At 38.8% G+C, this 23,384-nt stretch overlaps 1 protein-coding gene and 1 non-coding gene across 2 annotated transcripts; both read left to right on the top strand.

Annotated features, from left to right (window-relative positions):
* The first annotated feature begins 1,030 nt into the window (after window positions 1-1,030).
* WDR88 (WD repeat domain 88) lies at window positions 1,031-19,919 on the top strand. The gene is given in 14 exon segments (XM_065662973.1): window positions 1,031-2,266; window positions 2,869-2,979; window position 4,492; window positions 6,027-6,114; window positions 7,778-7,841; window positions 8,313-8,430; window positions 9,269-9,375; window positions 9,377-9,417; window positions 11,888-12,072; window positions 13,123-13,205; window positions 15,368-15,436; window positions 15,824-15,843; window positions 18,277-18,349; window positions 19,782-19,919. Coding segments are annotated over 14 exon segments (1,200 nt in total). The 5' UTR covers window positions 1,031-2,164.
* Window positions 19,920-22,051: 2,132 nt separating this feature from the next.
* TRNAT-AGU (transfer RNA threonine (anticodon AGU)) lies at window positions 22,052-22,125 on the top strand. Its single transcript has one exon. It is a non-coding gene; the product is annotated as a tRNA-Thr (tRNA).
* The last annotated feature ends 1,259 nt before the right edge of the window (window positions 22,126-23,384 follow it).

Genomic DNA, 23,384 nt, shown 5'->3' with positions numbered 1-23,384 from the left:
TTAGGGTAGAAGCTTCTTAAGGTAAAAGGCACAAAATACACAACTCTGCTAGTTATTGGAGGCTAAAGATACTATATTGTGGGAAGGTATTTTGGATGGGAATTAAAAATTGTAAAAATACAGGTGATGATTCGTATTTCCATTACTTTGTCTATATCTCTTTACTTTCAAACATTGGAAGCAACACTGTCTCATAACCTTTTTGGTCTGCTTTGATTTCTTCATAATTAGCAGAAGATCTGATTCAAATAGGTACTTTGTGTGGCATTGATTAAGATAGCTCTGTGCTTGAGCAAGACCAATGAAGAAAGCAGACAAGTGCTTGAGCCCTGTATGTGTCTGCTAAATTTAGACTGCTCTTGCATTTTTATAAAGTAGAGACTTGAACATAGTGCCAAAAGAAATGTGAATCGTTCTTTTCATGATCTTCACATTTCATTTTGCTCACACACTTGAAATAAAGTACAAACTAAAGTAATTTGTCTTTAGTTCAGATCATAGTCAACTTTTAAACGCATCCAGTGTGGAACATTCACTGTGCTGGCTTTTGTTTGGTGTTTGCTAATAGCCAAGGGAGAAGTCTCAAGGTACTTCTTGAAATACCACATGCAGCTGGCCTAATGGCAAAATGATTGGGATCTAGGTGATCAATGAATGGACATGTGCCAGTGGAAGGGATAGCATTCGAAATGACTCTGCCTTCCAGTCCTTTGGAACTGAGCTTCAGTTAAAAAAAAAACCAAGTAACCAAGCTACTTCTCCTTTGGCTTCTAAATAGCTAAAATATGGTTTTATGCATTTTGCAGAAAATGGACTTCTTCGTACAAACAGTTATTTTGGAAGTCTTTGCATTTGCATGTGTCTCTTTACTTCAGTGAGAAAATGTTTTTATTTTGCTAAGTCAGATCTGTCAAACTAAGGATTAAGAAACTGCTCAAGTAATTAAATGGTTTTAATGTCAGATTTTACTTATCAGCCTGACCTCTTTCTTTTTCTTTCTCCCTTTTAGATTAAAACAACTTCAGCATTGAAGAGGGGCCTTGCTTTCTTCGGTGCTGTGTGACTTGATCTCAAATTTTTGATCTCCTCCATGATGGTAGATCAGTTGTACACTTTGAAGCACAGTAGAACTGTATGCATACTGAATTTGTTTGAAAGCAGATATGCGTATGTTAATTTTGTGGTGCTTCACATGTTTAAATTATATGGATTATGGAATGCTGGAAAGACCCCTTCTTGGGCAGCATAATCTGAAATGCTGCAGGTTTGATTTCAGTTAACATGAAGCAGTGTATTCTAATGAATATAAGTATTACAGATAGTTTACATAGGTCATTGCCTAGGACCTCTGAACTGCTGGGGATAAATTTTAGCCTGAGTTATGTCAGAAAGTTGATTACTAAAGCCATGTAAATTTTGCATTGGGTGCAAATATTTTTAATGAGTCTAATGCAGAATTTTGCATTGCGACTCTCATTTCGCAACTCTCTAAGTGGTGGTACTTAGAGTTATTTTTCCATCTTCAAAATGTATACAGCATTTACCACAGCAGATCTAAACTAATAAACTGTCATTTTGACACAGATTAAGGCTAATGTACTAGCAGATTAGTGCTATAATCTGCTTTATGTAATTACAATGAAAAGAGTTTATACTGTTGTTTGTTTCATGCAATACGCAATTGTCATCTTGTAAAATTATTTTAATGTAAACTCTGAAATAATACTGCATTGTATTTCTAATGCTGAGGTTGCAAAAATATACCCATAGAACTCTTCCAGGTGTGTGTGTAAACCAAAACAATACTCTCGCTTAAAACCGTGAACAAAACCCGTTAAGTGAAGTTCACTGTCGTTGATGGCAGTTCTCTGGGGCATGATTCAATTCATTTTCAGTATCCACAGCTCTTGAGGAGGGTGAACTAATAGAGTTGTCTCATGTTGACACATGGACTGTGGGATTTGTGAATGTCAAAGCGGCAAGAAAACTTGAGTTACGGAAGGAGAAATAAGAAATTAGACCTTGAGGCTGTCTCCGTTCCAGCAAAAACCAAAACAACCAAAATCCAGGACATGTTTTATAGCTCCTGCTCCGGCCGGCGCAGCGCTGCACCCGTGTCCGCTGCGAGCGTGCCGCGGCCGCCTGAGGGAGCGCGCGTGGCGCTATGGCGGCGGAGAGCAGCGGTAGGGACCTGTTGGCCTCGGGGCCGCCGCCGGAGCCTTCCGCGACAGAGGGTCGCTGGGGTGACCGTGAGCTGGCAGCGCAGGTAGTCCGGGAGGGGAGGGAGGGCTGCATGCTGGCAGCCGAGGCTGGAAAGGTGTTGCATTGTGTGGTTAACACTCATGGCAGCTGGACTTTTTGTTAGTTGTGTTAGTTTTGTTAGCACACAAATGTGTGCTGGACAGTCATGAGTGAACTCCCACATGTCTGAAGAAAGGCCTTTTCAAGATTTGTAATGGTCTTGGCTGAAATGCGTGGCCTAAGAGTTTAAGATGTGCTGTCCTCAGCTTAAGAGCTTCATGTGCTGGCCTTCTCTGGGCCAGATTCGAGGAAACAAGTGTTTGAAAGACTCAAGAGACTTATTGAGATTTAAAGATAAATATTACTTTTCCTGAAATGAAGAAGGACTGGGAAACCAAACCAAACCTCTTCTTTCCAGAAAAATAAAGGCAAACCCCACATCCGTCAAGTTTTCTTCCTCAACCAGATTTGGTAAACGCGCACCCAGTACCCAGGAGAGGATGTGAACTCTTCCCCGACAAATGGAACTTGAAATGTTCTTTTCCGGTTCTTGCTTTTATGCTCTCCCTTGTGACTTAAGCTGTCAAAAAAGATTTCAAGGGAAAATACTTCTTTGTTCTTCTACAGATCCAAGTCGGTATTCTGAGAGGACACAGTGACACTGTGAGCTCCTGTCACTTTTGCTATGGAGACACAAAAATACTGTCATGCTCTTATGATAGAACAGTGAAGCTCTGGGTATGTTGTGAATGCAACAGCAAATTAAAAAACCTTAAAGCTGAAATTAAACAAGGATTGTTATACGGGCAGGAAGACTGACTGAATCATCAAGGAGCTGTCTGAAGATATTTGAGTTTAAAAACAGGAGCTGTAAATGTGTTTGCAGTTACAAATACTAAAACTCCTGTAAAACTAAGTTGATATGCAAAGCTTACCCGTTTTCACCAGAAAGTTCCTTTTTCCTATGTGTTATGTGTGTGGCTGCTTGTGGAGAAGTAGACTTGAGGGATCGCACAGTTGTTAATCAGCATGGCTGCAGTGTTTTCATACTTGTTTCTTGTTTTTTATTTAAATCTTGATTTACACCTTTTATTTTCTTGTTCCTCCAAGTTTTGTGTAGTTAGTTGGGGTTTCCCTAAAATTCCAACCACCCTGGCAAGGCAACAGTGAGATCTGAACTGGAGAAGTGTCCAGGTTCTGAGTGTTCAATCTAAATTTAGTCTAAAAGCAGGCTTGGAGACATTGTTATGCGAGCCCTTGAATTCTCTGCAAAAAAGCTGACAATGTAGCCATGCTCAATAGCTTGCAGACATTTAATCTGGTGTATGGTAAACAGTCATTACTTAATTCAAGAACTGGTAATGAGTTAAGGAGTACCTTGATATGAATACAGATTAACTAATTTTATAACACATCTGAAGTGTTGAATTATTACCAATGACATTGTAGGTTTCTACCATAATCTAAACCTCTTTTTCAGACATGCTGAAAAAGCCCAAGAACTCCAAAAGCATAGAAAGTCTGGGCAGCTTGTCCAGCCCATGATGTTATCCAGGGGCTATGGGTGGCTCAATCTATGAAATGAGGAAGTCTAGAATAAAAAAAAGTCTTGTCTTTTAATGATCAGTTCCAAAGTAAATACACACATGGAGACCTTAAGCAAATATTGTAGATAGGAGAAATACAGGTAAGTATCTCAGTGTGTTAGTCATGACATTTATGGTTTAATAACAAGTGTCATGTTGACAGTTTCAAACTTTGCTCCTTTGTCTGAACTCAGAAATGGAACATGTATTTTTCTGTGTTTAGTGAAATGGTGTTCAGCTGTCTTACATGTAAGTGAAATCGAGACCCAAAAATAAGAAAATAATCCCCCCTTTTTTTTTTTTTTAAAGCATTGTAGGTCCATGAAGTTTTTACTGGCTATAATGTGCCACTTGCCTGAAGTGTGGGAGGGCATATCTAAGAAATTTGATTATTATATTTTTATCTGAGAAAGGCTCAGTATTTTTTGAACAATACTTATTTTTCAGAATCTATGTGAAAGTATTTGCCTGAGTATTGGGAATTTTCTGACAGCAGTGTGTAGGCAGGATTGTGTTCATTTATTTTGGTAAGATTAATTTTTTCTGCACAAGCCTAACTTCCTCTTCTGCACATGAACAGCTGTAACAATTAGAATTCAGGAGAACACAAGAGGACTTGGGCATGGGGTGGGGGTTAGGCCAGCCCTGACATATTTCAGTTTAGGGTTTTCTTTTCCTTTGAAAGAACAGATACCAAATGATTGAGTGCACTGAGAAAGCATGTGAAGTGTACCTCTTGAGAGCTGACAGTATCTCACTGACAGTCCACACATCTTTTGGAAAACAAAGATTAATAGGGTGCACAGCAGACAAAGACTAGGTGAGTCTGGAAGGGCACTTGTGACTGCAAGGCTTTTTTGACTTGGAAAAATAGAACAACATACAGTAACTTTGACGTTTTGGTTTGTTTTGGTTTGGTATGTTGTGGTTTTGTTTTTCTCTTCAGTCTCAGAGACATTACTGACGATTCCAGTTGTGTCTGATTAGGTCTGTAGTGCATTGACACACATTCAGAAAATAAGTGGAAAAAAGTGAAAATAAATTTACTTTCACTCCAGTTTTGCCTGTTATGAAGAGGTGCCAAGTGAGTGGGATAGCAACAGTCCTTGTTAAGGAAGCAGCTCTAAACATGAGACTTGATAGTAAAAAGGGGACTAGTGTCAGAGGTGCATGATCTTATTCTCATATTGAAGACAAAAGTGCAATGCACAGTGAAGGGTGCTTGCTTCCTGATTCTGAAACCTCTTGGTGCTTACGCAAACAAAATTTAATTGAACTAATTGGATTAATTATGGAAATGGAAGACTATTTGCCTAGCTGAAGGTATGATGACTGATCCTGTGATACTTTCATCTGCGAGCTGCTTTGCATGGCAGCTGTCCTCCTGTCTGTGTGTCTGTGTTTGGTGTGTGTCTGTGTTTGGGGTTTTTGTTTGGGTTTGTTTTATTTTGATGTTTACAGTCGGGCACCATGATCCATTTGTAAAACTTGATACATTATTTTAGTTCTATTACTAAACAACTTCAGGGCTTTACTCATGGGTTAGGACTGCATTATGTTTTGAATGTTATACGTATATGACAAAAAGGTGGTCCCTTCCTGAAATCACTTAAAACACTCTGTGTAACAGACTAAGTAGGTAGAAGATGATAGAAAATGATAATGGCCTTAAGTTGCACCAGAGGAGGTTTAGATTGGATATTGGCAGCAATTCCTTCACTGTCAGGCATTGGAAGAAGCTGCCCAGGGAAGTGGTGGAGTTGCCATCCCTACAGGTTTTTAAAAGACGTGTAGATGTGCCGGTTAGGAACATTGTTTAGTGGTGGACTTGGCAGTGCTGGGTTGGACTTGATGATCTTAAAGGCTTTTTCCAACCTAAACTTACGAAGAAACACTTGCCAGGATTTAGGTATGGAGTTGGATATGGAAGTCTAAGGTGGTCTATTTTCAAGAAATTTCTGGTGGAAACTAATGTGGTGTGCAGGAGACAAATAGAAGCCTGCTAGATGAAGAATGCTGTTTTCAGTCAGTCTTGAAATAAAAACAAGGAATAGAGAGTCTGGGATTGTAAGAGTAACTAAAGTAAGACTAAGTTTACTGGTTTCATGAGTTCTGTTTTCCCACATTTTGTGATGCTTTGTATTTTTTTACAATTTAGCAAAGCATTTCCTAATTAAACTAATTTGGATTTTTTCAAAGATGTTGAGAAAGGTTTTCCTATTCACATTTTTGAAGAACAACACACTGCCCCAATTTCTGAGTGCAGCTTGACTCCTGATGACAGAAGGTGACTGTTTTCTGTCTTAATTTATTAAAAGACCAAAATCCACCTGGTTTTCGTGATGTCAAGGTTCAATTTCAGTGCATCTGGAAACATCTAGTACAAAATTTATAACAAATAATTTCCTTTCTTTATTCCTTCCTATGATTTTCTGACTTGTATGACATCAAACTTCTTTTGCTGAATTTGGTGCTTCATAAGTCATTCTGTTAAAATTTTACCTTACATCTCCATTCCTCCACCTACTCCTCCTACTTCTCTACATCCTTGCACTGTCATTTATGCTGTCCATGCTGTGTTTACTGCCAGACTTCTTTATCCACATGAACTACCATAAATTTCACCTTGTTCTCACCTACAGATTGTTTAATTCAGCAGACATTGTACAGAAAATGGAAAAGATTTAAGATCTCCTGTACAATCTTTTTGTTGTCTGAAATGCGTGCTGGAATAGTCTAATAGGTATAGGTAGGGTAGCCTGATAGATTATGGCCTCTTCTAGGTAAAGGACTCATTTAATTCTGCTTCTGAGTTACATGTGCTGTCAATCTATTTTTGCCATATGTTCTGAAAGAAGTATATAAGTACATATCACGGGTATAAAAGAACAACATTGAATTTGCCAAGGTTGAGGGGCTCATCTGTCAGATTTATATCTTCATAAAAATTCTCTTCTGTCTGTATCATTTATTAATATTCTATAGCCATTCCATTAAACCTGTCTTGTCAATTAAAGAAGAAATGCCTCTTAATCCAGTGTCTGTCTGTGGCCCTAATAATTAAAACAACTGCAGCATATATTAACGTTCTGTTAAGCAGGTCATGCAGTGCCTCCAGGGGTTCTGTTTTTGGCGTATTTTATCATTAAGTCACCGGTTCATAAGCTTCTTATGGTCTTTTGCATTACATGCTTCTGTTTATAGCAGAGATTGTGTTGCTTGCAGGAAGTAGGGGGAAATATGCAGGAAGTATGGGTTGCAGGAATATATGGAGAAAATAAACATTTTAATAATTCTATTTTTAGTTTTTAGAATGTTAATGCATAAAGCTTCTTGGGCAAATGTATAAAAGTGACAATGTGGCTTTTTATTTTTTAAAGTTCAACAGTACTAAAAACATTTGTCACATTGGGTGACTTTCAGTATTACTGTAGGTATTTGGGAATATTCTAATGAAACTCTGCAAGAGACAAATTTTTGACCTTGCATTTAATGGAAACCCTGCCAGTTTTAGTAAACTCATCTTGACTAGCTTTGTTGTCTAATGTGGCTTTGTGTATGTGCAGAGCAGTGTTTGTGGTAGAGGGTTACCCAGCAACAAAACCACTGCAAATCCCAAAAAACCCTACTGACAAGAACACTTCACATTCATTAAAGGCATTGTAATGGCTTTAAAATTATTCTAATGTTAGATGTAATTAAATATGTTGTAGTGGATGAAATGGAGATGACTGCTTGCACTGAAAATTGCGTACATGACATTTTTATTATTAATTTCTATCTCAGCTAAGCTGTGCAATAATTTTTTCTGTGGCCTTAACAAACCTATTTTAAATTACTGGGTGTGGGGATGTCAAATTATTGTCAGAATTAAAAGTTGTCAGATTTTTTTTTAATATAACATTATTTTAAGTGAAAACATTGCTGTTTTCATTAACATCATTTTTTAGAATGGTAACATCATCATATGATAATACTGTCAAGACTTGGGATATGGAAACAGGAAAAATGCTTGTATGTATCCTTTTGAATGCATCTTGCAGAAGGTACAACTAAAATTCAGGTTTATTGCTTTGTTACTGATAAATAAGAAAACACAACATTCTTCATTAGCACAATACAATATAGTTAGGGTAGATAGGTTTCATTTCTAATCCTACTTTTGGTACTGTTAATTGCTTGATCTTGGGCAAGTCTCTTGATGAAGATGTCTCAGTTATATAAGGGTATAATAATAACCTGTCTCAGAAGATACACTTAAAATTAAATTAACATTTTGGGATTTGAACAGGGTGGCCTTGTCTAATTTTAAGGTTATTGCTAATGCAAAGATAGAAAGATTAGATATAAAGACATCTATCAGCTTTTACCAAAACAAAGTAATACCAAAAGCCTTCTTTCTGAAGCTGCTTCTAGATTATATCAAGTCTGCTGTAAGACTCTAACTGTCAAACATGTTTCTAGAACCTTTTATTTTCTCTTCAGTGGACAGCGGAACATGACGGCATTATAACTTCATGTAATATTTCTTATGATGGTAGGTATGTGGTGTCTAGTTCTGACAGAGAAATTGCCATACATATTTTTGATTCAGTACAACAATATTGGCACACATCCGAGGTAAGACTTAAGACTTTTCCATCTTGCTCATGCAGCTCTTGAATTTTCTTCTTTTATTACAAAATACTGAGAAAACTGAATTATTCAATTCAGTTCAAATATCCTTACTTGAGAAAGGGAAAAGAAACTTCCCTGTAAGTTACTAAACCCAGTATTTTTTAGCTCAGGCTTATAAAAAGGAGATAATGGGCCAGAATGCGACCAACACTGATTCTTTTTTGATCAGTAATTTTGCTAGTGAGGCCTCAGTCCCATGAAGCTTCCACTCCGGACTGCAGGTCAGGGAGTTTGCCATTCCTGCAGAATCAGCTTCAGAATATATGAGCAGTCTCACACATGTTAACTTAGCACATGGTTAACATGCTCCTGTCAGTCAGAGCCTAATGGTAAAATCATCTGTATTTAAAAAGTGCAACTAATGAATTACCAGTATTAGAACTGCCTCTGTTGGGTGACACTATCAGGACATACTTTGTTTACATTACTTTAATGGGGCTATTCGCAATCTCAAAGTATTATTAGCTAAGTGCTCCCTGAGAGTCTGTTGGCATCATTATTGGCATTTGGGCCATACTTCCATACTTACTTTCAGGAATGGAGCAGAGATTTTGCTATGGGGCAGCATATGAATTTACACTATATGGTATGTGAGTGCCTGGGTACAGGTTTGTATTTTGTCATATCTGCAGTTACTGTGAGGCCTGTCTTTCACTATTAGGTAGGTGAGGTGGTGTCATGGCCAGTGTAACAGCAATTTTGAAATTAGAGTGTTTGTGTTTGGAGATCCAGATGTAATTATTCAAAATAACTAATAGTTTCACTTGATGCATTTTGTATAGGTCATCACAAAAGTACAATCACAAGATGTTGTTTTGATCCTGGTAACCAGAGAGTGACTTCAGTATCATACGATAAGACCATAAAGCTAATGGGATATGATAACACGATCCACCTCAATTACAATTAATGAGTAAGAAACAGTACTACACTTCATTATCCATGGTGTTATTTGCAGCTTTCACAATTATCAGTGAGATTTATTCTAAGATTAATACTAGAGAAAATGAACAATAATTGTTGAACTAAAGAAAGTAGTACACAAGCAAATGACATATATAGAAAGTGTGACTAAAATAGTCCATTAAAGCTTCCTGCTGTAAATAATTGAAAAATTATATTTTGCTGGCTGTAAGCATTTCTAGTGCTTTTTTCTTTTTTTAGACCTCCCATGTTCTTGGGTATACATGGAGGTAAAAGCATATGCAGTATGGTACTGCAGTGTAAACTTCTCATTCTGATTTCTACTAATTGGGAAAAATGCATAATAATTGAGGAATGAGGAGATAAAACTTTACTTAGAGAAACCTTTAAAAACATTGTAGTGTGAAGCAAAAATAATACAGACGAAAAGGAGAAAATACACCTAGATGTTGGGAATTGAAAACTAATCATGAGTTCTTACAGAATATTTTGTGGTAATTAGGTTTTGCACTGCAACCAGATCACCTTAGCCCTTCATAAAATTCATGGGCCTCAGAGCAACCATAGGATGATCTACTCGGCTCCTAATGAGCTCTGTTTAAGACTTGACAGACTTTAAAACAATCTGTTCCATTGTTTCACTGCATTAATCATTAAACAGGATTTCCTAAAGTGGACTATTTTGGCTGCAGCTTGAGCTAGTACGTTTCTGTTCAGATCCACTCCAAACATGGAGATCAAATTATTCTCTTATTGTCTTCTACATTTTCATGTATGTCCAAGAACTTTTATTATAGCTACTGGAGTAATCTTTTTAGTAGATAAAACCATCCTTATTCATTTAACATATAATTATTACTTCCTATTTTACTGTTCATTCTTGTTGATCTCTGAAATCTTTCCGACTGGCCCACATCTTCTTGAAGTATATGGCCCCATAATGTATTCCCTATAACTGGAAAAAATACAAAATTAATCATTATTACATGCTTCTCTGTGGATGTGCCTCTTCATACAAAGAGATTTACTCTTTGTTTGACAGCATGATGGTGAAGAGGAGCCAGTATTTGTTACATACTTCTTGGAGAACTGCAGTGTAGTTCGTTGTTCCAACTCCTTATCTGGGCAGTTGATTATCTGTATGTTACTACAGAATGTCAGACTTGACAAAATCAAACCCCATATATCAGATTATCGATTGAAGACTGTAAGACTTGCACACTATAGTGATGACAACATTGTTTCCCATAGAGATGGTTATAAACCTTTTATTTTCTTGGGAATTTCTTCAATTTGTGATAATTATATATTTTTATATATAGATAGATATATAGATAATTATAAATTTTTAATTTTAACCTTCTCCCTTGTATAACTGCAGACCCTCTTTGGCTTTGTATCTGTACCTTTTATCCGATTATCTACATTGTTAATGGAAGTATGAAATAAGACAGGTTTCAGGCCCACAGTGCAGTCTGTACTTTCATTTTCACAGTGAAGCAATTAAAACCACTCTCTTGAGACCAGAGATTGTTTTTCAAGATAATTTTTCCCTATATGCTTTTGGAGAAGGTCATGCCCAGTGCCAGGAGCATTGCTCAGTGTCATCTCCTGAGCCTTCACTTGCCTACCTCATATGTTTCTCACTGAAGTCAGTAAGGACATTATTTAGGATTTTGTTACCATTTTAAGAAGGAAGTATGCAGCAATAGAGATGTCAAATCACCTGTTAAAAATATCAATGGCTTTAAATAAACTCAAGTAATTTAACTTTAAATTCTTAAAACAATAACCAGAGAGAGAGAGAGTCTGCCTTTAAACATGATAATAAAATTGTCTTTGAGGAACTAGGAATTACTTTGGATGGGAAATTCAATCTGAAACATTGTAACATTTCTTTTAAATTGCACTGACTACAGCATTGTTTCCTGTAAGAGATGCTCATAATCCTTTCCCCACTGTAGATGTCAGAAAGCACTGGAGACCCCACCCAGTTCTGGAACATCCAGATTTCTTTTCTGATGGGTATTGCTGCTTCCAAAATTAGACTTGCATCTAGAATTGTTTAATCTTTTTCCTATGAATGTTTGAGTTGAAATTTAAATGTAGAAATAAATGCATGCTATTTACTTCATGAAAAATGGATGGCTTTTTTTGTTTTGGTAATTTAATAAGATGTGTTGTAGCTGTTGAACAATTTCTTGTTAAACTGTGTTCAACATATAACAGCTGGGCTTCAATCCTGCAAAATGACCTAATCCCATAAGGGATTTAAAAGCCTATGCTGGCTGTGAGTTTGTAAACAGCTCCAGAGACTTTACATAACTATTCGTATGGTTAAAATTCAGAATATATTTAAGATGCTTTATTCGATAGGGTGAAAGATGTTGCAGGAGGTTCTTTGAGAGATTTGTAATGGTCACTAAATCTCATTCCTGTAGTTTTCATCTGTATTTCAGGAGCCACAGCAATGCTATCTCAGATTGCTGCTTTACCTCTGATGGTCATTACTTGTGCACAGCATCCGGGGACAAAAGCTTAAAAATATGGGATATAAAGAGAGGAGAATTTCAGTGTCATGAACCTGTTTCCTTGAATGAAGGACATGAGGGTTCTGTTAGTTCCTGCGTTTTTAGCCAAGATGGTGAGTTATCTTTCTATTAGTGCACAATGTATGATCACACCTATGTATAGAACATCTTAGATAAACCATGAATGACCACTCTGTAATTATATAGGTAATTAATTCATCATTTTGAATTATAACATGTTTGACCATGAGAAAATGATGTCCAGGTGTCCTGGTTTTGGCTGGGGTAGAGTTCATTTTCTTCCTAGTAGCTGGTGCAGTGCTGTGTTTTGGCTTTAGTTGGAGAATTATGTTGATAACACACCAATGTTTTAGTTGTTGCTCAGTAGTGCTTACCCTAATCAAGAGCTTTTCAGCTACTTATGCTGTGCCACTGAGGGAGCACAGCCAGGACAGCTGACCTGAACTGGCCAGAGGGATATTCCATACCACAGAACATCATGCTCAGTATGGAAACTGGGGAGTGGCTGGGGACAAGGCTGCTTGGAGGTGGGCTGGGCATGAGTCAGTGGGTTAAAACAGCTGCTGTTCTGGGATGGATTAATACAGATTTCTGCAGATTGTGGTCTAATTGGCTGTTTCTTTTGCAACTTCACATCTCAGTACTCCAGTGAAGTGACTCCTGAACTTCTGGCAGCAGGTTAATCTGCAGTCATAGGAAACCAATGCCTTCTGTGTTAGGCAGCCAAAATAAATACATAGCAGCTCTGTGGGGAAAAAAGTACCTGTGTCTTGAAGACATGCAAATGCAGATAGGCCTGTGACTACTGAATCTGAAAGCATGCTTTCCACACTGGCCTCTACTTTTTTATTAACAGTTGTACAATTTTGAAAGTATTCTCCTTACTTTTCTAAATCAACAAAATCTCCATGTCTGGTTTTTTATCACTCTATTGTGTGCTTGCTGAATTTATGTATTAATATTTACAAAATTAAGAACATTAAGTAGCTGAAAGGAACTTCTGTCTTGTTAAGCCATGACTAATAGCTCATTATTTAGCTTTTTTTTTTCATAAAGTCTGACTCAGTGTTACAAGGAGCCTCTTTTATTAGTCTGCATGACAAAGCAAAGATAAAACACAGTATTCTGATTTTACATTTCAGCATCCCTTGTCGTGTCTGCTGGATATGACAAAGCTGTAGTTATATGGGATACAGATGCAGGCTATAAGAAGCTAAGGTTAAAGGTACTGAGTTCTTGTTTGGTCGCTAGTTTGATGAGAAGGTATAAGATGTATTGTTGTTTTCAAAAGCGTTGTGTATTTCATTAGGTGGCGAATACCCTTGCCTGTCCGTTTTAGATACAGGCAGAAATATATCCTGGATTTGTGTGATTTAATTTCCTAGAACAGTAAATTCCTGTACAGTTAGCTACAAAGATATTACCTTTGTCAAGTCAGTTGTTCACAAGCTCTTAAAATTCTCTTTTTGTGAGCAAGCTCATGTAAGGATTGTGCTGAATGGACTTGTACTTATGTTTTAGTAGAGACTTTCTTTCAGCAAGTAACGAGAGCCTGAATAGTGCATATATTCATTTTGAAATGCCACACTCTTGCATATCTGTGTGTTTACATGCTTGTTTATGTCTACTGAAATCAGTACATTAGAAGGGAAGCATTCAGAAGAAATGCAAGTATCTGTTGAGCTTAGCTAGGTTACATAGTTTATGTTACTGCTTACAGTGATGGGATGTGGTCCAACATCTTACAGTTTTTAGGAGGGACAATTCTGTAAATGAGGTAGCCATTCAGTATTTAGCTATCCTTAGATCTAGGCCTTCTCTTTTCTTCCATATCCATGGTAATACTAGCCAAAATTTGAGGCAGAAAGTAATACCTGCATAAAATAAATTAAAAAAAAATCCAACTCTCATTAGGTTTGCTTTGTACCATTGTGACTTTATTTTTTGAAAAAATACCATATTATATTAGAATACCTTTCATTCATTTCTTTAGTGGAAACAATCCACTAATCAGACATGTGGATCAAAGAAAAGGATTAACAGTATTCATAAAGTTATGTGCATGCATTTTGCAAATACTAGTTTCAGAAAAGTCACGCGATGTCAGAATTCAGATTTTTGCAACCTTCGGTCTTTCCTGTCTTATGATTTAGTGGACTTTTGAGTTTTTTTTACTTACTGCATATGCTATTCAAGATGTAGTTAAAACACTCATGAACAAACCTACCTGGAAGAGCTCAGAAAAGAGCACTTTCATTCTAAACCTTGGGCTTAAAAGTAGCTTTCAACTGTTGTCACATTCAAAATATCTTCATATAGGAGAGCTTCTAAGCCTGTGCCTTACGCTTGTTGCCTTAAAGGTAAGCTTACCTACCCTCTGGAATTGGAACTGTGCTTATTAAACCTTTTGAGCAGTAACAGTGCACCAGGACTGGTGCTTTATACAACAAAAGTACTGCAAATTTCCCAGTTCACAGCAATCACTGTAACTAACTTGGCTTCCCATAAAAAAGAAGGAATCTGTGTAAATGCTAGTATATTTGTAACTATGGAGAATTCCAATTTAGTATCCATGCCTTGGTAGAATTATATTCGGGGCTCATAACTAAATTTAAAAACATGTTTCAAAGATCCTGCTATGAAAACCACGCTTTATGTACACGTTTGAGTGCTGTGTGCTGGAAAAGTATATGTTCATTTTACATTGCATTTCTCAGGTGTGGCATTTGTCTATCAAAATGATAAACATGCCTTCCTAAACTCTAGGAATTTTATCTGTTAATACCATTCATGCTTGAATAACCTCCCTAGCTGGTAAATAATTTGTTTTAGAGTTTAACCTGTTTCTATTCTTATGCTGCCTCAATGCTGTTAACCTCAAATCAGTTGTGCTGCTGTTATGTGAACAAGGATATCTTACACAGCTGCTTGACTCGGCCTACTTTTGGAACTGGCTTCCTTCCCTTAAAATGGGGGGGAAGCTGCTGTCTGTTCCCACAGCTCCTGCCTCCGTTATCACCTGATAAACGGCCTCAAGAATTTTTAGGTAATGAGTGTCAGAAGTCCACTCTCTCTTCACATTTCTTTATTAAACTGTTTAAAAAACAGAAAGGATATATGCTTAAATGGAGCTTAAACCCATGGTAGCTGTGTTGTTGTCATTCTTCAGAGCGCTTCAACTGTGGGTCTGCTTACTAGAGATGGTAGCAACTACTGGTTTTCAGGTATCTGTAGGCAAGTATGAACTTCGTAACATTTTTTTCTTGATGAGCCTTCAGGCAGTCTAGATAAGAATTTTCTCACTGCATTTCAAAATGGATTTATGGTACAAATAGTTGGTCTTTTTTTCCTCCCCATGTGTTATAATTACATTTTGCTTTACTGTAGGGTCATTGGGACTGGGTGACAGATGTTGCTATCAGCAGAAACAAGATATAGATTCTTTCAGCCTCAAAGGTACTTGCTAATTGCTGATGTGATTCCAAGAACTGACTTATAAATAGGTGTGAATATTTCATTTCTTGTTTTTGGCTTTTTTGGGATTATTTAACAATGGTCAAGTTGCTCATGAAAGTGCTAAATTGTGATCAGTATTTTTCTCAAGCAGTTACAGAAGATCTTGAATTTGGTAAGTACATTTACCTTTGGTTATTTTAAAATGTGCGGGCAGTTTCAGTTTGCTAAAGATAGTTTCCAAAGACATGATATTTAAATGTGAGAGAGTTTAGCTCTCATTTTGAGAGGGCTCATCTGATGAGATGCGATTTCTTCCTTACGGAAATTATGTAAATCTCTCTTTTGGTAGTATGCAAAACTATCAAAATAATTGCATCTTTTTCTCAGGATTCTACTTTGCGATTGTGGACCCCGATATTTGCTGGAAGACTCACACAGCCAGTCATTCACAGTCTAGGAGGTTCCTCGAGTGCATTGATGATAATTTCTTAATGCAAATGGTGGACGTACCAACTAGGGGAGCAGCGCTGCTAGATTTAGTACTCGCCAACAAGGAGGGTTTGGTCGAAGTGGTGACGGTCAATGGCAGCCTTGGCTGCAGTGACCATGAGATGGTGGAGTTTAGGATCCTGTGTGGGAGGAATAGAATACCTAGCAAAGCCACAGTTCTGGATTTCCGAAGGACCAACTTTGGCCTCTTCAGTCAACTGCTAAGGGAAGTCTCATGGGAAAGTGTACTAGGCGGTAAAGGGGCTCAAGATAGTTGGTTAGCATTCAAGGACCGCTTCTTCCAAGCTCAGGATCGGAGCGTCCCAATGAGTAGGAAGTCAAGTAAGGGATCTAGGAGACCGGCGTGGTTAAACAAGGAGCTGCTGGGCAAACTCAAGTGGAAAAAGAGAATCTATGGATTATGGAAGGAGGGGCTGGCCGCTTGGGAGGAATATAGGACAGTTGTTAGAGGATGTAGGGAGGCAATTAGGACAGCTAAGGCCTCCTTGGAACTCAATCTTGCTAGTCGGGTTAAAGACAATAGAAAGGGCTTCTTCAAATACATAGCAAATAAAACTAAAACAAGAGGCAATATAGGCCCACTGCTGAACGAAGTGGGTACCCTGGAGACAGAGGATATAAAGAAGGCAGAGGTGCTGAATGCCTTCTTTGCCTCTGTCTTTACTCCTGCAGACTCTCCCCGAGGGCCCCGGATTTCTATAGCCCCAGAAGGAGTCAGGACAAAGGAGGAGTTTGCTTTGGTAGATGAGGATTGGGTTAGGGATCAGCTATGCAAACTGGACATCTGTAAATCGATGGGTCCGGATGGAATGCACCCACGGGTGCTGAGGGAGCTGGCGGAGGTCATTGCTAGGCCACTTTCCATCATCTTTGGTAAGTCGTGGGAAATGGGCGAGGTGCCTGAGGATTGGCGGATGGCAAAGGTCACACCAATCTATAAGAAGGGCAAGAAGGAGGACCCGGGTAATTATAGACCGGTCAGCCTTACCTCCATCCCTGGAAAGATGATGGAACAACTTATTCTTGACTCCATCACTAGGCATATCAAGGATGAGGGGGTCATTAAGAACAGCCAACATGGTTTTATGAGGGGGAAGTCATGTATGACCAACCTTATAGCCTTCTATGAGGAAGTGACTAGGTGGAGGGATTATGGTAGAGCGGTAGATGTGGTTTTTCTTGATTTCAGTAAGGCATTTGATACTGTCTCCCACAGCATCCTCATAGATAAGCTGAGGAAGTGTGGGCTTGACGATCAAGTAGTGAGGTGGATCGAGAACTGGTTGAAAGGAAGAAGGCAGAGAGTTGTGGTCAATGGCGCAGAATCTAGCTGGAGGTCTGTGACTAGTGGAGTTCCTCAGGGGTCGGTGCTGGGACCAGTGCTGTTTAATATTTTCATCAATGACCTGGATGAGGGAACTGAGTGCACCCTCAGCAAGTTTGCTGATGACACAAAACTGGGAGGAGTGGCTGACACACCAGAGGACTGTGCTGCCATTCAGCGAGACCTGGACAGGCTGGAGAGTTGGGCGGGGAGAAACTTGATGAAATTTAACAAAGGCAAGTGTAAAGTCTTGCATCTGGGGAAGAACAACCCCATGTACCAGTACAGGTTGGGGGTTGACCTGCTGGAAAGTAGTGAAGGGGAAAGGGACCTGGGGGTCCTGGTGGATAGGAGGATGACCATGAGCCAGCAATGTGCTCTTGTGGCCAAGAAGGCAAATGGCATCTTAGGGTGCATTAGAAAGGGAGTGGTTAGTAGGTCAAGAGAGGTTCTCCTCCCCCTCTACTCAGCCTTGGTGAGGCCGCATCTGGAATATTGCGTCCAGTTCTGGGCCCCTCTGTTCAAGAAGGACAGGGAATTGCTTGAAGGAGTCCAGCGCAGAGCCACAAAGATGATTAAGGGAGTGGAACATCTCCCTTATGAGGAGAGGCTGAGGGAGCTGGGTCTCTTTAGCTTGCAAAAGAGGAGACTGAGGGGTGACCTCATCAATGTTTACAAATATGTAAAGGGTAGGTGTCAGGATGATGGAGCTAGGCTTTTTTCAGTGATATCCAGTGATAGGACAAGGGGCAATGGGTGTAAACTGGAACATAGGAAGTTCCACGTTAACATCAGGAAGAACTTCTTTACTGTAAGAGTGACAGAGCACTGGAACAGGCTGCCCAGGGGGGTTGTGGAGTCTCCTACACTGGAGATATTCAAGGCCCGCCTGGACAAGTTCCTGTGTGATGTACTGTAGGTTACCCTGCTCTTGCAGGGGGGTTGGACTAGATGATCTTTTTAGGTCCCTTCCAACCCTTGGGATTCTGTGATTCTGTGATTCTGTGAATGTTGAGAAGATGGATGATGTACCGTCAATGATAGAAATTGGAAAAGAAAGAGGCTCAAAAATTGCTCAGGTTCAATCACTTTGTTTTTTAATTACACCTTGTATTTTATTCAGAAAGAAAATTTGAATGTTAAAGGAAAACTGTCAGATTTTTCGGCTGAAAACACAAACTGATTACGTTTGTTCTCTCTGCAAAAACTGTCAAATCCTTTTTTGTGAGTGGGATGTAGGCCTTTTTAAAAATTGATTTTGGTAAGGACACCAATTTTCATCTACAGGTGCATTTTTGATTTTAGAAAAAACAGCCACATATGTGTGCTTTAAAAAATAAACATATTCTGGTTTTCTACTCATGGTGCTTCTGCAGTGTAATTGGCCGCTTAGACAGGAGCATTACTAGACCAAGGCAAGTAACATTCATGTGCTCCTGGACGTAAACCAGCTAACAGGAATCAAAAGGAGTGTCTTTTTAAAGCTGAGACTGTGTGTATTCTGACTTCTAAAACATAAATTAGATAGAGGTGTTAGGAAAGAAGAACATTAACAAGCATAATACTATTGAAACATGCTTTTTATTACAGTTCCTCAGTTGGTTTTGGTAGTGGATTTGCAAGAGCTTGTGTATATTTTCCTCCTTGTCAATAAGCATTAACTGAAAGTGCATGAAAAATAACATTTTTTTTTCTCTTCTGTATTATTTTTATCAGACTTTCTTGTTCAGTAGCAGGTATTCAGAAGCAGGTAGCAGCTTTTTAAGCTTTTAAATAAGTTTTATAAATGTGCCAGCAGTGAAAATATGTACATTCCTAAAAGCATCAATTAACAGAAATGTGAGGATATGGTCAAAATTGATATAGGATTTTTTTTTTTGTGTGTGTGTGTGCATTTTAGCAATACTTAAAGCATACAAAAAATTATAAAAATGTCTCAAAACTTTTTGTAAATAGTTTCACAAGTAGGAAATTGACTCTGATAAAAGTGCCTTAAACTTCATGAGTATGTAGGTAGTCAGTAGAAAAACTTATTTGTACTGACTGTAGTGGCTTAATAGTTCACCTAAGATTATTGTAATCTGACACTTTTTGCGTTTGTTATTTTTCTTTTTTCATGTCTCCTTTAGTCAGAGAATGATCAGGGAAAAAATTAAACGAAAAAAGCGCCAAACCGTCTAGTGCTAATTGCTGAGATAGGACAGCTAAAATCTGAATACCCATCAAGCCACCCAAAAAAGTATAGTAGTTTATTAGCAGAAAGAAATAAAATCAGAATTCACATAAAAATAGGGGTTTAGTCAGAAAAAAACCTCCAAACTATTCATCCCAGGAATAATTTTGAGCAGCACTATCTGTGTCAAACCACACGGACTCAATGCATCTCAGAAGTCAGACCTAGATATAGATGTACATGTGTATATCAAGCTGTACCGTCATGTGTGAATTAATGCACATGTGTCATAGGTGATTAACTGAAATGCCATTCTTTTTAAATTATATTTACACCAGTGTGAAGAGTGTGAAAGACCTTTCTTGTGCCTGCAACGTAGTGACTCTGAAATGATATCCAAGTGTGTCTTCTGTCGTCTGCCTTCTCCACGGAGAAAAATTTTGTCATTGCCACCTTCTGTTTCTCCTGATCTTTAAATTAGACTAGGAGTCTTGGGATGTTAATGCATTTAAGTGTAAGTGGAGTGTCTGTACATCTTTATGTAACACACATATAAAGCTAAGACTTTCCTATAACCTAGCTCTACTGTAGTAGTCTGTATGAAGAATAATAAAATAGATCTTACATCCGAGCTGTTTAGTGGATTAGTATCAGGTAAAGACTGTAATCCACAGGAGTAGAAATCTTACTGATGGTGCTTGTTACTAGAGAATAAAATTACTATCTGTCCTTTGGTGAATTTTAAACAATTTTAGATGAATATACCACATGAAGGTCAGTCTTGCTGAAGAAAATGTGTTTATGTAAATTATTGACATGTTTCCTTACTTTCTTTAGATAACCCATTCTTCTTTACTATGGCAAGCAAAGAATTGATGCTGTGAGTGGACATACGGAAGAGTTCTGTGGGAAAAACCATGAATAAAACCATGAACTTTTTCGTAACTTGCTGACATACCCATTACAAAATATTTGTAAAGGAGCTTTTGGGCACTGAGGTTAAGTTCTGGGTCATGCTTGACATGATGCAGTGCAAATGAGTTCTGTGTAATAAAGGCTTCCTCCAACAAGGAGCATAGTATTTTTTCTATCCCTTCTTAGGAGTAACCCTGAAAGGATTACATCTATTCAGTATATATGAGAATGCCAAATAATAAAATATTAAGTATTTTAAAATGTTTGGAAGCCTTATTCCTAAAAATAGATTTTTCAACCTTTCTTTTTAAAAGGAGCTTAAAGTGGGGAAAATAGTTGGAATGGGGCATGTGACAGTCTAGAATGCAGTTAAGCTATGGGAACAAAGAAATCCAAGTAGGTAGATCTTTTTTCCCCCTTGTTTAAATTATGTGAATTGTGTAACAACAATTACACTTGAATCCAAGGTTAAACTAAAAATGTTTCAAGGGAATAGTCTGTTTTGTACAGATTGGTGGCTTCGAATAAGTATTGCGTGATAAATCATAAACTTTTCCAGCATTCTTTCCCTCTGTACTCCTTGTTTTGTTACAGAGGTTCAAAGAAAATGCAGTGTCTGTGCTCCTATGTTTGTGTTTTTTTTTTTTAAACAGATCACATAAAATATGCATGTTTTATAGCTGAATTAATTTGGCTTTAATGTAGTTAGTAATACTGAACTAATTTATGTGTTAGAAAAGATTAGTCCTAAAATAATTAATGTTATATTAAAATTGGAAGTGTTCTTTGTTTCTTTCTTTACTCATTTCAGCTGGAAAAATAATTTTTTTTAACTGAAACAGGGAAAAACCAGTTACTTCACAGAAGCTTGGTTCATTTTGCATTAGTAAAGCAAATAGGTTGGAGATTTTCTTTTGAATGAATCATTTTTCTATTTCCCAAATTGAGAAGAACAAGGAAAAATGAATTCTTACTTTCAAGTTTTAATAAAACCAGTTTTTTTAGTTACTGCTGGTTTCTATTCATTACCATCACCTGTTCAGGGCTTGGGTGCCATGCCAGTCAACTTATCTTCAGCCCTGAACCTCTCGCCCCTGCAGCAGCAGGCCCCTTCTTTGCAGCACACGTTTTGCAGAGAATGGGATAATTACGGACAATTCACAAGTTGGAGCTTTATCTGCATTTTTCTGGCTTTTGTACCCCTATAGTCTGAGTAATGCCCTAGGTCCCTGTTCTTATCTGATGACAAAACTGTAAGGCTGTTTTAGACTAAGTCAGTGTGGCTGCCTTTCTGTAGGAGTTATTGGAAGAACAGCATCTGTAATTTCACAGAATCCCAGACTTCTCTGGGTTGGTAGGGACCTTAAAACTCACCCAGTTCCAACCCCCTGCCACGGGCAGGGACACCTTCCACTACAGCAGGTTGCTCTAAGCACCATCCAACCCGTCCTTGAACACGCTGACGTCGGAGGTACAGCCCCGCGCCGCGCCGCGGGGCCCGCAGGGCAGTGCAGCGGCCTTTCCTTCCCGGCGGCAGCTCTACCCTTGGGCAGGAGCTGGGCCCACGGCCGGGCTGTGCCGGCCTGCGAGGGCGGTTCGGCAGCGAAGCTGGCTAGACACCGCGAACGGGGCAGAAGCCGGGTCGTCGTCATGTCAATGCAGTAGAGCCTTGTGGACAGCGCGATTATCGCCCGGCGCCGTGGCTTAGTTGGTTAAAGCGCCTGTCTAGTAAACAGGAGATCCTGGGTTCGAATCCCAGCGGTGCCTGCGCGGGGAGGTTACTCGCATTTTATTCGCGGCGGGGGGGGGGGCGCGGAGCTGTAGCTACATGACCATTAAGAGCAAAAAAGACCATTATAGAGATGAAAAGTTGGGCACTGTTGTGCACCCCCCAGCCACGGCTGGGTGTCCATAAAGACACACGAAAATCCACTTCTCAAATTTGTCTTCCTTCTCGTCTCCAGGTTGTCAATAGCCTCTCAGTTAGGTCAGTTAATCTGTTTTTTTAAACCCTGTTAACAGTCTGAGTATATGCTGACAAGGTGTCTGATGCTGAGGTGTTCGGCGCCCGTGAGGACCAACATGTACTTGTCACCTCCTCTTACATGTGTCACATGAAGCCTGGCTTTCCCAAGTAGAAGTGGTAATTGACACTCTTTGCTGTCCTCCATGAGGTTAGTGGCACAGCCGAGGACTGGAAGGCTTTCCTTGACATCTTGAAAATTCTGCTGTGTTAGGTTTGTGGATTAGGTTCAGAGAAATTATTCCAAATTTATGTTACTGTAAACAGCAGAAGCCAGAGAATCCATCCTCAGATCTAAAACCAAAACGCTTAAAATCCATTAATACAAGTCCCAGCCTTAGCAGCCAGCTCCTCAGGTGTTTTCTGGGGCTCACACAGCAGGGACAGGAGTAAATGGAAACATGGACATTTGGAGGGTTGGATTTTCAAGACTCAGATCTGCAGTCATATCACAGTTGTCAGTAGCCCCAAATGCAATGTGTAAGTCTTAAGTCCAGGATGAACATCTTGGGTTATAACATTTACCTGCAGGAATCTTTCTTTGAGTAGTATTTATTGCAAAAATGCAATATTTACATATTTGCACTTTTAATGTGAGCTGAATAAGCTTCCTTCTGCTCCTCACCCAAATGTTACACCATCATGTCGATAACCAGTGAAGCAAAGCAGTTGTACTCTGTAAATAATCGTGTCACCAGCTGCTCTACAATACAGCCATTGGCGCTTGTAGACACCTTGCTCTTATGCTACTGGTTATTTTCAATTTTGTATTTGATAATACACATCTCATCAAGTGTGATAGCTTTAATTCCCAGCAAGCGAGAGTGCGCCTGGTCAGACTGGCCTTGTGCATCGAGGGACCTACTCTTTGCTCCTCAGCTGCTCTTTGGCTCTGGACATGCTGCTCTTCACTTTGATCTCTTTTGCCATCTGCAAAATTACAATAATACTGATCTTACAGGATTGCTGGGAGAGTTAATTAATGTTGCATGAAGCACTTTGA

The sequence above is a fragment of the Lathamus discolor genome, chromosome Z (genome assembly GCF_037157495.1).
Source record: "Lathamus discolor isolate bLatDis1 chromosome Z, bLatDis1.hap1, whole genome shotgun sequence".
Lineage (NCBI taxonomy): Eukaryota > Metazoa > Chordata > Aves > Psittaciformes > Psittacidae > Lathamus > Lathamus discolor.
The sequence above is the reverse complement of the archived record's forward strand: the minus strand, read 5'-3'. Positions and strand labels throughout refer to the sequence as shown.